Genomic DNA, 12,380 nt, shown 5'->3' with positions numbered 1-12,380 from the left:
CCCCCCCCCCATCCCCCCCCGCCTCTCTGCTCGCTGCCCCCCAGGTCACAGCTCAGAGATTATTCTGCCAATTTTCTGAGAAGATGAGGGGCTTTTCAAACTGGGAATTCAGGGCGAAGCGAACAGATCAACTTCCCCCTTCTCCCGCCCCTCCGAGCATCCGCCCCCAACCCAGCCCTCCCTGAAGGCACTGCTGCCCGCAGCCCTGCGCTGCAGCTCAGACACCCAGTAAATAATGACAGAAAATCCCAGGCATGAGAGCCAAAAGCTGCTAGAAAAGACACCGTGATGGCAAATTAATTACATCCTGCGGAGAGGGATGGGACCTGCTCTTAGGCTTGGCCCTTGCTACTCCTACAAGGGAGGGAGGGAGAGATACCCACCGGCTGCTGTATGAGGGCTGAGGTCTCAGTGCTTTTGGGATGAGCATCCACGCACCCGCCTTCATCCCCGCCGCACAAGTACGCGTGTGTTCCCGTGTGTGAGGAGGATATGCGTAACTACGCCCCTGCAAAAAACGATGTCTCTCCTTGTCACCCACCCCAGGTTTGGTTCCAGAACCGCCGGGCCAAATGGCGGAAGAGGGAAAAGTGCTGGGGCAGGAGCAGTGTGATGGCTGAGTATGGGCTCTACGGTGCCATGGTGCGTCACTCCATCCCGCTGCCCGAGTCCATTCTCAAGTCTGCCAAGGATGGCATCATGGAGTCCTGCGCCCCTTGGCTCCTGGGTAAGAAAGCAACCGTCTTCATGGGGGATGGTGAGTGGGTCGAGATGAAGCAGGGGATGCAAGGGAGAAACCGGAGCCGTGTCAGAAATACCGGTGGATGGTAATGGGGCAAGGTCCCCCTGCCACACCACCCTCCAAGCCCCAATGGCCCTCCAACGGCCCTCATCAGTGGGGTCTGACCACTCATTCCAAATCCTACTGGTCCTTGGATCCTGACCTACAGGCTCTGGCTGGAGCAGGAATTTACCATGCTTGCTCAAGCTGCTATTTGCCTTCAACTCCCATGGCACAAGCATCCTTCATGCCCAGCCCTGGAGCAGGGGCACCAACCCTTGCCCAAGGCAGGAGGTCATCCCGGACTGACTCCCACAGCGCCATGATGCTGAGTGGAGTGCTGGGATCCCCAATGCACTCTCCTTGCCCCAGGTCCCGGGGGGAACACGCTGCTGCCTCCTCCTGCTCTTGGCACCTGGGAGAGCTGCATTTCTGCCCAGTTTCGCTTGGTTTTCTCTGCAGACACAGGTAGCAGCTACCCTACCACACTCCTGCTCTTTGCTTCCCACTTTCTGACCTTTCAGTCTGGTTTTGCCCCAAAGCTAGTGTCTGGCATCTTGATGATGGGCTGTCCTGTCTTTCTATCTGTGTGAAATTGAGAGAGGCAGAGGGGTGGGTTTTGTGAGGAACAGGTTACTACAGGAATAGACAATGGGGGCTCTTCCTCCCCAGCCTTGGTGAAGCTCAGGCAACTGTACTGCTGTCTGAGGGAGAAATGAAGGGAAGAGTTATTCTAGACCTTCAGGGGCAGCCCTGAGGCCACAGATACGGGAACCGGGCTGCCCTAGCAGGCAGCTGCCTTGTTTGGGCTGCCCTCACATGGGGGCCAGAGCGAGCGTCTCACCGTGACTGCTGCATGAAGCGAGGGTTTCTGCTTTTCCTTAATTCTGGCCTCTCTTTATCTTTGCTGTTTTCAGTTCAAGATGGCTTTCCCATGCCCAGGCGCTTTTCTAAACCCGAATACCAACAATTCTTTTTAGGGATGCACAAAAAGTCTCTGGAGGCAGCGGCTGAGGCGGGGAGGAAGACGGAGGTGGAGCGCCAGGCCCTGCCCAAGCTTGACAAGGGTGACAAGGAAGAGAGGGGCCTGGATCCCAAAACTGCCATTTCCCAAGAGGAACTGAGGGAAAACAGCATTGCCGCCCTCAGGGCCAAAGCTCAGGAGCACAGCACCAAAGTCCTGGGGACCATCGCCGGGGACACCCCGGCCCCAGGCAGGAAGCCGGAGACCGGGGAGCAGGCTGCCGCGGCGGAGGAGAGAGACAGACGGAGAAGTTGAACTCATCGCAGAAGGAGGAGAAGCTGATCTAGGGGGGAAGAGGCGGTGGAAGCCAGCCCCAACAGACACTGCGACCTCTGGGGGCCATGTTCACCCTCGGACTGCAGGGCCTCCCAGCCACCCCTGCCCAGGGAGTGAGGCCCTGATCTCTGCATTTTGGGCTGCCTGGCAGGGGTGTTCCCCACCAGCTCCCCTCAAGCGTACCCTTGCCCCTCGCTCCTCTGCCCTGCCCGGCTTTCCTCACCCCACACCCTTTCCTTCTGGGGGACTGGGCAGTGTCCCATCACCATCGCCACCCAAGAGGACACCGAGGCTCTGTGTCCCTCCAGCCTTGTGACCAGCTCTGGGGCTCTCTTCTCCTGCTCCAGCCCCAGCCCCCATTCACCACCTTGGAGCGAGCCGTCCTCTGCTGCCATGCCCCCGCCTTGGTGCACGTCTCTCCCCAGTGCTGCTGGGTCCCATTCCCCTGGTGCCCCATCCCACCTTTTCCCAGGCTGCCCTGCCACTTTCCCCTGGCCATCACCTCTGCCTCTGGCCCAGCAGGATAAGCCCATGGCAGCGTTTGCATGAAATGGCAACTCTCCATCCAGGGTGGTTTGCACCTTCCACCCCTCTATCCCTACCCGGCGCTGGGGTCTGCTGGGAAGGGGCTGCGGCTTTAGAGAGTTAAGTTTTGCCTCCATTAGGCAGGGAGAGGAAGGTTTAATTTGCAGGCACAACGCCCTGGTCCCACCTGGCACCTCAAAGCATCCCCAGCCCATGTCACTGGCTCCCACAGGGCTGGCCACCAGAGCTGGGTCTTTCTCTGCCCCAAACACCAAAGCCTGGCACCCTTGCAGAGGAACCGAATGGTGGATTTATTTACTGAAAACGTTATTCCAGGCGACACAAAATCATCCACCCGATTTATTTATTGAACTAAATTTGTCCAGCTCGCCCTCTGAGTGTTAAAGGGAATGACAGCCATGCACATCCACCCCAATACACCTCATAACATGTACATACCTCTCCCAGCTGACCCCACATGAGCACTTGCAGACCTGCACAGTGGTACCATCACCTTCCCATCCCAATAAGGCGCTATTCCCCCTGCCAAAAGCTGTAGGACAGTGACTTCCAGGTGATCCTTTCTGTCCTGCTTTCAGCTTTGAGCACCCTTTCCCCAGAGCTACTGTTTTTCTGCTCTCAAAGGTTAAGCCCCTCCATCCAATCCCAGTTTGTCTTTGTTCCCCTGTCGTTTGACGTGTTAGATGATAGCCCATGGTGTGTAAATAATGTACATACAGTGAGAAAAGAATTCAGTATTGAGATGTTTGAGATATGGAGCTGTAACAACTTCTAGTCATCCAGCATATGTGATTTATGTGCCATTTTCTGTAAAGATATGAACAAGAATAAAACTAAATGGGAATACTGTGTATGAGTCTGGTTACCAGTGTTCATGGGGGGTGAATTCAGTCAAAGCTGAGAGGGGTTGGATGTCAAGCTGTGGCCAGAGAGAAGTAAGAGCTCCAAAGCAGGCACAGAGGGAGGTCTGTGGTCCCCACCCAGGCATGGAGATAGGGCTTGGGTGCTGCTCTCTCTTTGCAGTGAAGGACAAAGCAAATGGTGTGCTTGCACCTGAGGCAGTAGTTAGGCATCATGGCATACAGCTGGTCAGAAAATAAGTCACTTCAGCATTCAGAACAGTCCAGGTGCTTTTAGTCACCCCATATCACAAGTGCCCTGATATCAGAGAGCTGGGCAGACCTTCAGGTAGATTCGTCTCTGCCAGGAGCAGGGCCCAGGAGTGGAGCCAGCAGCCAGATGCTGCAAGCACAGAGGAGCTCATTGAGAGGGAAAGGCACAGACGGGGGTTTCTAACAAGGCAAGCTCCTATCTGAGAGCAGCGGGAACCCATACTGAGTTAGCAGAGAAGCAGCTGAGGTTTGCCTGCCCTGCTAAGGGCAGCTGATGATGGTCTAATGGTAAAACCTGATGTCTTACGGGAAAACGGCTGAGGCAGAATAGACATGTATAGAAAATGAGAGGCTCTTCTTGTGAAATGATGAGGCTGCTTAGACTTGACCTCATGGAGGGGCTATAAGCCCACAGGACTGTATATTCTTGGGGTGACAGAGCCCTTGTAGATCCTCATGTAGCACTGGGGACAGCTCTGATGCAAACCAGGTGTGGGATCTGGAGAGGACAGCTCTGACAGCCACCTAGCAGTGAAGTGGGATGGGATTTGATATTCCCCTCCTGCAGCAGGCAGCCACAGGAGAAAAATCTTTCTTGGCCCACCAGAGACAGCACAGCCTAGTGCTCTGCAAGGAACAGGCCTTAATTCTGGGAGGGGGATGGTCCCATCACCCATGGTTGGCATGAAGAGGACCCTAAGTTTTACAGGTGATCTGCTCCAGGCTGCTCTCATGGCTGGCAGAGGACCTAGGGGCTGCTGTGGGGAGCAAGGTGGGAGAGAGGAAAGCGAGGGTGAGGCAGAGCGGTGTGAGGACACAGCACAGCCCTGGAAAAGTAGAAGCAAGAGCAGTTGGTAGAGCCTGGCCTGGGCACTTCAGCCCCTGTGGTGAGGCCGCTGAAACTGGCTCCGGTTCAAGAGCAGACGTCAGGACCTAGATTAGCATGAAGGTTATTTTCAGTCAAATATTTCTACAGCCCACCCCTTTCCCCTCCCTTAAAGGGATTGAATTTCTTTCTCCCGTAGTGTTCTGGAGGAGAGGAAGAGAGGAAGGAGAGAGGGAAGAAGAGGCTCCCAGGCTTCCTGCACAGGACAGCTCTTTTGTGTCCAGTCAGCCCAGCGCGCGACGCAGCCCCAGCTGGGACTTGTCTTGCCCGGGCTGGGTGTCTCGAGCAGCTACAAGGGTTCCAAGAACCCATATCCTCAGAGAGAGGCAAGCATCCTGCGATGATGGCCAGGCTGCTGCCCAGAGCTTGCTGCCCCAAAGCTCTTCCTCGGGCTCTCAGGCACCTCCCTGGGTTGGTGGCTGCCCGAGCCTGGAGCCATGGGCCCCTCACTGCCTACATGCCTGAAGCTGTCACCTTCCCCAGACTCAAGGACCACCAAGACTTGTACAAATTGTCTGTGGAACAGGGGGACACCTTCTGGGGAGTGCTAGGGAGGAGCCGACTCACCTGGATCACCCCCTTCCACTCTGTCCAGGACTGCGACCTGCACCAGGGCAGAGTCTCCTGGTTCCTGGGAGGGCAGCTGAATGTGGCAGGTAAGGAGCCAGACTTGGTGGGAGGACACCAAGTTCTTGTAGGTGCCTCTTTGTGAAGGGCTTCAGCCGCAGAAGCAGATTGGAGAAGCACAGTTACTGGGTTGGAGTGAGGGGTATCTACAGAAGGTTTGGTTGGTCTGCCTGGCTGTAGTCTAAGGATGTGGCTGGTACCAAGAGAGAAACTGGGTCTTGCTGGAGGGGCTGCAGCTGGACTGGGATGTGCTGGGAGCTGGGCTGCTCTTTCTCAGCCTCTGTGAATCCCACAGCAGCTCCATTCTGCAAGGCCACAGGCAACAGCATTGAACCCTGTATTTTTTCAGGCAGTGTTGCACCAGGTTATTGCTGTCCAGTGAAGGCATTATGTATATTCAGAAAGAAAAATACAGGAGAAATGAGCCCTACTGCAAGTCCCCACAGTGTGGGAGGCTCTTTTTCAGGGGGCTGGGGCTACTGCTTTAGGGAGGGCTACCAGAGGCAGACATAGGGGCTGGTGACATTGTGTCCTGCTCACAGCACTGTTAGTCCTGATGTGCAAAGTATGAGACCAACCTCTCAGAAATTAGCTCTTACACAGTCTATCTGGGTAGAAAAGCAGGAGCTATTTGTCTTTAGGATTTGAGATATTACTGCTTGACCTTCTGTGTGTATTTCTTTCTCTCCTGGAAAACTACAATGGTCAAAAGAAAAAGGCATTTTGGCACGTAAACTGGGGCTGCTGCACCATCCCATGACCTCAGTAGCAGGTTTAAGGAAAACACAGAGTGGAACAAAACTTCAGAGGAAACTGCAGCTGCCAGCAACGTGGGAAACTTTCATCAGAAGAAAAGAGCCAAAGCCTCAGCCTACCATGTCCCTGAAAAGCCCTTTTTTTCTTGGCTCTCTTCCACGGACAAATGCACCCTGCAGCCTTCCTGCCCAGAGCTTTGCTTCATCCTACACTTGTTATTTAGGAGCACTCTACTAAAAAACTGCCCTAGTCCACCCCAAAGGCAGCTGCAAGGCAGTGCTGGGTGGAGTGATGGTTAAGTTAATGTTTACCAGGCCCTCTGAGGGCATTGAGGATGTGACCTCCAAAGGGACTTCAGGCAGTTTCTGCTACGGATTGCATTAGGTTGCAGTTAAGGGGGAAGCTGATAGTGGGGATTGGTTGATATTGGAATGGTAAGGAGTATAATGGGCTTGAGATGGTGCTTGTGATCTGCCAGCTGATATCCTAAAAAAGTTGTTTCAGTAGATACACAAGGCTAATGCTGAGAAGACTCACACACAGCCCTGACTCTGATCCGAAAACAAATTGCCAGTGCTGGTTTTATGGAAGCTAAGAGGTACTGAGGGTTGCTTTGGCAATGAGACTGGGTTGTCTTTTCCAGTGAATTGTCTGGACCGCCATGTCCATGCAGCCCCAGACAAAGTGGCCTTAATCTGGGAGAAGGATGAACCAGGACAGGAGGTGCGGGTCACATACAGGTCAGTATTTACCTCTGACATATACATGTATGAAAGATGTATTGCAGGGAGCTTAAAAAGTGCATGGGGCTGATTTGCTGATGTGCATCATGTGAGTGGATACAGCATCCCTTCACATAGATAGATCAACACGCTGTTGGCTTGTCTGTGCTGATTTGAGACTTCAGCCTACTTCCTGATCAGTGCTGCAGGCTCCCTACTGGGGAGGTGGATAATAGCCCCTTATAGCAACATTGCAATGCTTATAGCTAAGACCACATGGGAAAGTCACACGTGCGCCTCCCTTAGCAAGGTTCCTGGTGTCTAAACCTGCAGGCAAATGGTCTGGAAAGGCCAGATTCACAGCCGCATGGGTGTTGGGAGGTCCCGTGCTCATCTGCACATCAGCCATGCAGCTGGGTTCGGCTCTGTGAGGTGGCTGCCTGTCCTGCCTTGCTAGACTGGTCTGGGGCCACACACCTGTCAGCTTAAGTTGCCTGCTCTTCAAGTCTTTGCAGCAGAATTGACTTAAATCTCTCTGCAGGCAGAAAAAGTCCCTCTGTCCTCTCTAGTTCCAGACCTCACGTGACAAACATGACCACCCACTGCTGCCAATCTCTTTGCACAGAGGGCCCTCACATTAAATGAATCACTGACAGTCAAGCTGTGGCTTCTGGGAGGGATGCTTCTCCAGGGAGGCATTGTTTTGCTCACCGCTTTCCTACGGCTGTTGTTCTCACTGGTGGGCACAAGTTCTGGAGGACTTGACCTTTCCAGGTTTAGCAAAGAACAAGGCCCTGTTTGCATGGGGGAAGGTATTTAAATCCTTGTGTGTAGCATTTGCCTTGCAGGGTGCTGTGTCTCTCCAGTTGTATGGGCTGATCAGAAATATGCAGGCTGCCATTGCAAAAGTCAGCTGAAGTGTTGTGGGCTCAGTGAGCCAGAGGAATTGCCAGTGGCTGTTGCTGGCCCTATGGCTTGCTGCTTTTGCTGGACAGTTAGATTGTCAGGCTCTGCACAGAGGCCATTCTGATTTATTTCTTTTCCATACATAACAGCCCATGTTAGTGACTGTCTTCTTTCCTTCCCACAGACATTTTACAGCTCTCCCATAGACTTCCAGCATGGGGCGTTAGGGTCTGTCGGGATGTAAGCAGCATACCTGTGACTCTGAGGCCCGCCCCATCTTGCAGGAAAGATCTGCAAGAAAGTCTCTAACTTTGCCATTGCTTCTTTGGGCAGGGAACTGCTGGAGCTGACGTGCCGCCTGGGAAACACTTTGAAACGGCAAGGGGTGAAACGAGGTGACACGGTGACGATCTACATGCCCCCATGCCCGCTGGCAGTGGCTCCTGCGCCCGCATCGGGGCTGTGCATGCTGTGGTGTTCGCTGGCTTCAGTGCAGAGTCCCTAGCAGACAGGATCCAGAATGGTAAGAGCCAGTGGTTGATAGGGACGCGTGTTTCCCTTGGGGAACAATGGTGAGCCTGTTGGCTCAGCAGCTGGGGCGCTTCAGGGTTGTGCTGACGGCAAAGGTTTTCTGAGTAAGACTCCAACTCCTTGGGTTAACTGAGGGTGTCCTGCCATGACATATGGCCATGGAGCAGGGATTAGTGCCCCAGGAAATGGCACAAGCTCACGAAGTATCTTCCAGCCCATGGGATCAACTGGTTTTCTTCTTCATCCAAGTAACTGAAGGGCTGGGATATGGTGTCTCCTCTGAGAGGATGCAATGCAGGCAGAAGTGAATGGGAAACAAAGATGCAATGCTGCTACTTCTGCTGACTCCAGTCGTGAGTAACAGGGGCTGAGAGACAACAGGAGAGGTGCAAGGCCATGGTAAAGCCAAAGTGCTGTGTGACTGATAAAGAGGGGGAGAGCTGCTTATGTGGCTTTTCTGCCTTCTGCAGCCCAGTCGGAGACAGTGATCACAGTGAACCAGGGGTTGAGAGGTGGCAAGGTTATTGAGCTAAAAAAGGCAGTGGACCAGGCTGTGAAGCAGTGCCCAGGAGTGAAGCGGGTTCTGGTTTCCATGAGGACTGACAGCAAGGTTCCCATGACAGCCCTGGACTTGCCGCTGGAGGAGGTAAGAGGCTGCCTGGTGCTACCACTGCTTCCCCCGAGCAATGTGCCTGCCCTGGGAGCAGGGACGGAGGGTGGTGAGAGGGTCCCGGCTGGCCATGACAGTTTTGCTGGCGTTGCCACAATCTAGGGATATTGTCCTGCAGCAGCAGTGCCAGCTGGAGTTGCACACGAGTTCAGAACAGTCCCAGGATCCATCAGGATGGGCAAGTGGTGGATATTCCCACAGCACCAGCCCTGTACTCTCAGGGGCAGACAGTGCAAACTAGGCCTCATAAGCAGGCTTGGACCAGAGGCTAGAAACACCCCAAACACGGGCTGACATGCTGTGAACCCAGTCTTGGACTGCCACTGCATTGCCACATACAGCTATGTTGGTGGACCTGGCACCCTCTGCGAGTGTCACTGGCAGCTCGCGTACAAAGAAGCAGGCAGAGAGGTTGCTCATGTGCCTGTTACTCATGGCACACAGGATGGCCAGGCTGCCAGCACAGAGCACTGTTTCTGAAGAGGTGAGGCCCTGCCACGCATTTCTGTTAGCTCCTTGGAGCTCCACAGAGGTCTCCATGCCTCTGCTCATCCCATCTGTAAGCAATCAGTACTAAAAAGGCTTCCTGGAAGACTTCTGTGCTGGTCAGAGCAGCAGCAGCATAAAAATAGCTGCATCTTACTCAGCAGGTCTATTCTGGCTCAGGAAAGTGTTTTCCAGCTCAGCAAGATGAAAGAGCGTTCAGGCTGGTGAGCAAGGGAAGCAGAGGTGGGAGGATGGTTTGGGGGGAGCAGGGTGGTGTGGGTGCTCAGAGCGAGGCTCGGGTGAGAAGTGCACAGGCAAGCGTAGAGACAACACAGAGAAGCCTGTGAGACCCCAAGAGAGAGCTGCTGTTCTTTCTCCTGCAGGAGATGATGAAGGAGGATGTGTGCTGTGAGCCTGCTGTCATGGACAGTGAAGATATGTTGTTCCTTCTCTACACATCAGGCAGTACTGGCAAACCCAAGGGCCTGGTTCATTCCCAAGCTGGTTACTTGCTGTTTGCTGCTCTCACGCACAAGGTAATGGGTCCCGGCCACAGAGCGCTCATGAGCAAGCAGGTCATGGGCAGTGCAGGGAATAGACTCTTGTCTTGTTGCACTATGAAGGTCATCTTTATCCAGAGCAAAGTCTCTGGGAGGCCTTCTTAGGCACAAGCCCAGTAGAGAACGTATGTCTACAGGTAGTGGGTAAGAGCAACACATGGTGCAGAGCAAGGCCTCCTAAACGCATACTCCTCTGAGCTACCTCCTCAGCTTTCGTCTCTCTTTCACTCCATATTCTAGACTCAATCATTGAGTAGGAAGCTCCTGAGAAGCCCAGCTTCACAAAGCATATTGAGCACAACATGGAGCTGCACTTGGCTGCAGGAAGGGTTGTGAGGGATGTTTCCTAAGATGTCATATGAAATCCTCTGGAAGAGGGAGTTCTCTGAACAGGCCCGTAGCTTTGGCTCTGGCTCTCCCTGTGCATGACTGAGGTTCCAGACAGGAAGCTCAGGTCTGGCTGGGTCTTCCATGTCAGCTGTGAGTGCTGGAGGCCAGACCTCCTGGGGTGTGTGCAAGGACTGTGTGGAATCCCTTAGTTTTCCCCTGAACAAAGCTGCCTGTATAGCTGTACCCAGTATGATACCTGACCCTCTCAAGACCATCAGAGCTGGTTTGAGCAAGCCAGAGCTGCCATCCCAGCATGACAACACAGGGAGTGACAAGCATGTGGCCATGCCAGCACAATCAGTAGCGCTGTAAACTGCGACATAGGGCTGGCATGGCCAGATTTCTCAGTTGGGCGGGGCAGATCACTGCTACCATAATTCACTGCTCAGTTAAAAAGAGACAGAGCAAGCAAGGGGAAGTTTCCATTACAAACACCCTGAAGCATTTGAGGCCCCAGAGTCCCCAGCTGGCAAACAGGACGCTGCAGGAACAGATCGGAAGGTCCGAAAAAGCAGATGCCAGAGCAGAAGGCAAAAACTGATGGGCTACTGGGAGACAAGCCTCTGCAGAGCTTTCCTGGCGCTGAGTAAAGGAAATGAAGGAGAGTGCTTGAGGAAGCTGAACGTGTTGCTGCCAGTCTGACAGCACTCAGTTCTGCCCTGCACAGGGCAGGCATTGTTTCCTCATGCTCCAGCCTGGCAGCCAAGGGTCTCCTGGGGAATAAATGGGATGGCAGGCAGGAAGAAGAACTTGTCTGCTTTCTGCCTGGCTCTGGGTACAGGGCTGCGTTCCCCCAGCTGAAGTGGAAAGATACCAACTCCCGTGGGCAAGCTGGGGATGCTCTGGGCTGAGGCATCTTACAGTCCTTCTGCTGCCAGATCAGTGCTCCTACACTGGGCTCCCTGCTGAGCTCAGGGTTTTCCTGAGTGTTTATTGTGCATTTGGAGCCCCAGTGCCTGGGGGTGGCTAATGGAGCCCTCCACCATAGTGCCCATGCCTACAACTCTTCTCCTTCCATGTGGTCATGCAGGTGCAGAAAGACCATCCTCACACCAAAAGTGTCCCATTTTGATGCTACAGGATACTTGGATCAGCCTTGTCTAGCCACAAGTATAAGGAAGAAAAGGCTGTAGCTCTTTTTTGGAAAAGAGCAAATTTTTCTGTTTGTGTGGTTTTTTAAGTGTCTCTTTCCTCCTGTGCCTTCATAAAGCACCTGACACTTTTTTTTTTTTTTCTGACTATATTTTAAAAAAACTCCCTGCGGGAAGAAGGTGCCCCTGCAGCGGTAGTTGTTGGAAGGATGAAATAACGTGAGGGCTCAGAGAGGGTACACTGCTCTGGCTGTCCCCCTTGCTGGGAGGGCAGGCCCAGGCTGTACCCCTCACCACCTCTCCTCTCTTGCACAGTATGTGTTCGACTACCAGGACAGGGACGTGTTTGGCTGTGTGGCAGACATCGGCTGGATCACGGGGCACACCTATGTGGTCTACGGCCCCCTCTGCAATGGTGGCACCACAGTCCTTTTTGAGAGTACTCCTGTCTATCCTAACCCTGGTGAGTGAGGGGCTGTCTCATGGGAACTGGGACATGCCACACCAGTCTGCGAGACCCACAGCAGGCAGGTTGCTGGCAGCTTGATGCCAGGAAACAGGCAGCAATAGTTAGAACAGAGGAAGCAAGGTTGGCCTGCCACAGAGGCTGCCACATGGGCTGTGGCCAGCAGAGAGCTTCGAGGGGAAGTCTTTTCCTCTTTTTAGGAAGCCACTGCTGCTTCTGTGGGGTGAAGCTGCTTCCTCTCCCTGTCCCTCCCTGCAGCAGGGAGAGTAGCAGAGCTAGGTGATATGGAGGAAAAGGGGCCGCTCTTGCTCCTGGGCTGCTTTAGTCCTTCCCTCCCAGCGTGGGACTAGCTTGGCTGAGGGACCAGGCACTGGTAGAGAGCCCTTGTTCTTACCATCTCTCCCTCTGGTCCTGGTGTGGGGCTGGGAGGACCTGTGTGGATGGTTACTTGCCCTGTTTCTATTACAGGCCGCTACTGGGAAACAGTGGAGAGGTTACAAATTAACCAGTTTTATGGGGCACCCACTGCCATCCGCCTGCTCCTAAGATA

General features: G+C 53.9%; 2 protein-coding genes across 2 annotated transcripts in view; both read left to right on the top strand.

Annotated features, from left to right (window-relative positions):
- VSX2 (visual system homeobox 2) overlaps positions 1-2,137 on the top strand; it is a gene marked incomplete at its 5' end in the record, with an annotated part of 18,118 nt that extends 15,981 nt beyond the window's left edge. The window contains 2 exons of the mRNA XM_009871259.1: positions 547-727; positions 1,762-2,137. Of these exons, the coding sequence (XP_009869561.1) occupies positions 547-727; positions 1,762-2,060 (480 nt within the window). The remainder of the gene's footprint in view (positions 1-546; positions 728-1,761) is intronic.
- Positions 2,138-4,968: 2,831 nt separating this feature from the next.
- LOC104275331 (acetyl-coenzyme A synthetase 2-like, mitochondrial) overlaps positions 4,969-12,380 on the top strand; it is a 10,985-nt gene continuing 3,573 nt past the window's right edge. Inside the window, 9 exon segments of the mRNA XM_009871258.1 lie at positions 4,969-5,281; positions 6,652-6,748; positions 7,970-8,076; positions 8,079-8,159; positions 8,638-8,813; positions 9,707-9,859; positions 11,680-11,827; positions 12,299-12,374; positions 12,376-12,380. The exon segment at positions 12,376-12,380 is cut by the window's right edge and continues 45 nt beyond it. Of these exon segments, the coding sequence (XP_009869560.1) occupies positions 4,969-5,281; positions 6,652-6,748; positions 7,970-8,076; positions 8,079-8,159; positions 8,638-8,813; positions 9,707-9,859; positions 11,680-11,827; positions 12,299-12,374; positions 12,376-12,380 (1,156 nt within the window).

This window comes from Apaloderma vittatum, unplaced genomic scaffold (genome assembly GCF_000703405.1).
Source record: "Apaloderma vittatum isolate BGI_N311 unplaced genomic scaffold, ASM70340v1 scaffold6786, whole genome shotgun sequence".
NCBI classification, from domain to species: domain Eukaryota; kingdom Metazoa; phylum Chordata; class Aves; order Trogoniformes; family Trogonidae; genus Apaloderma; species Apaloderma vittatum.
The sequence above is the reverse complement of the archived record's forward strand: the minus strand, read 5'-3'. Positions and strand labels throughout refer to the sequence as shown.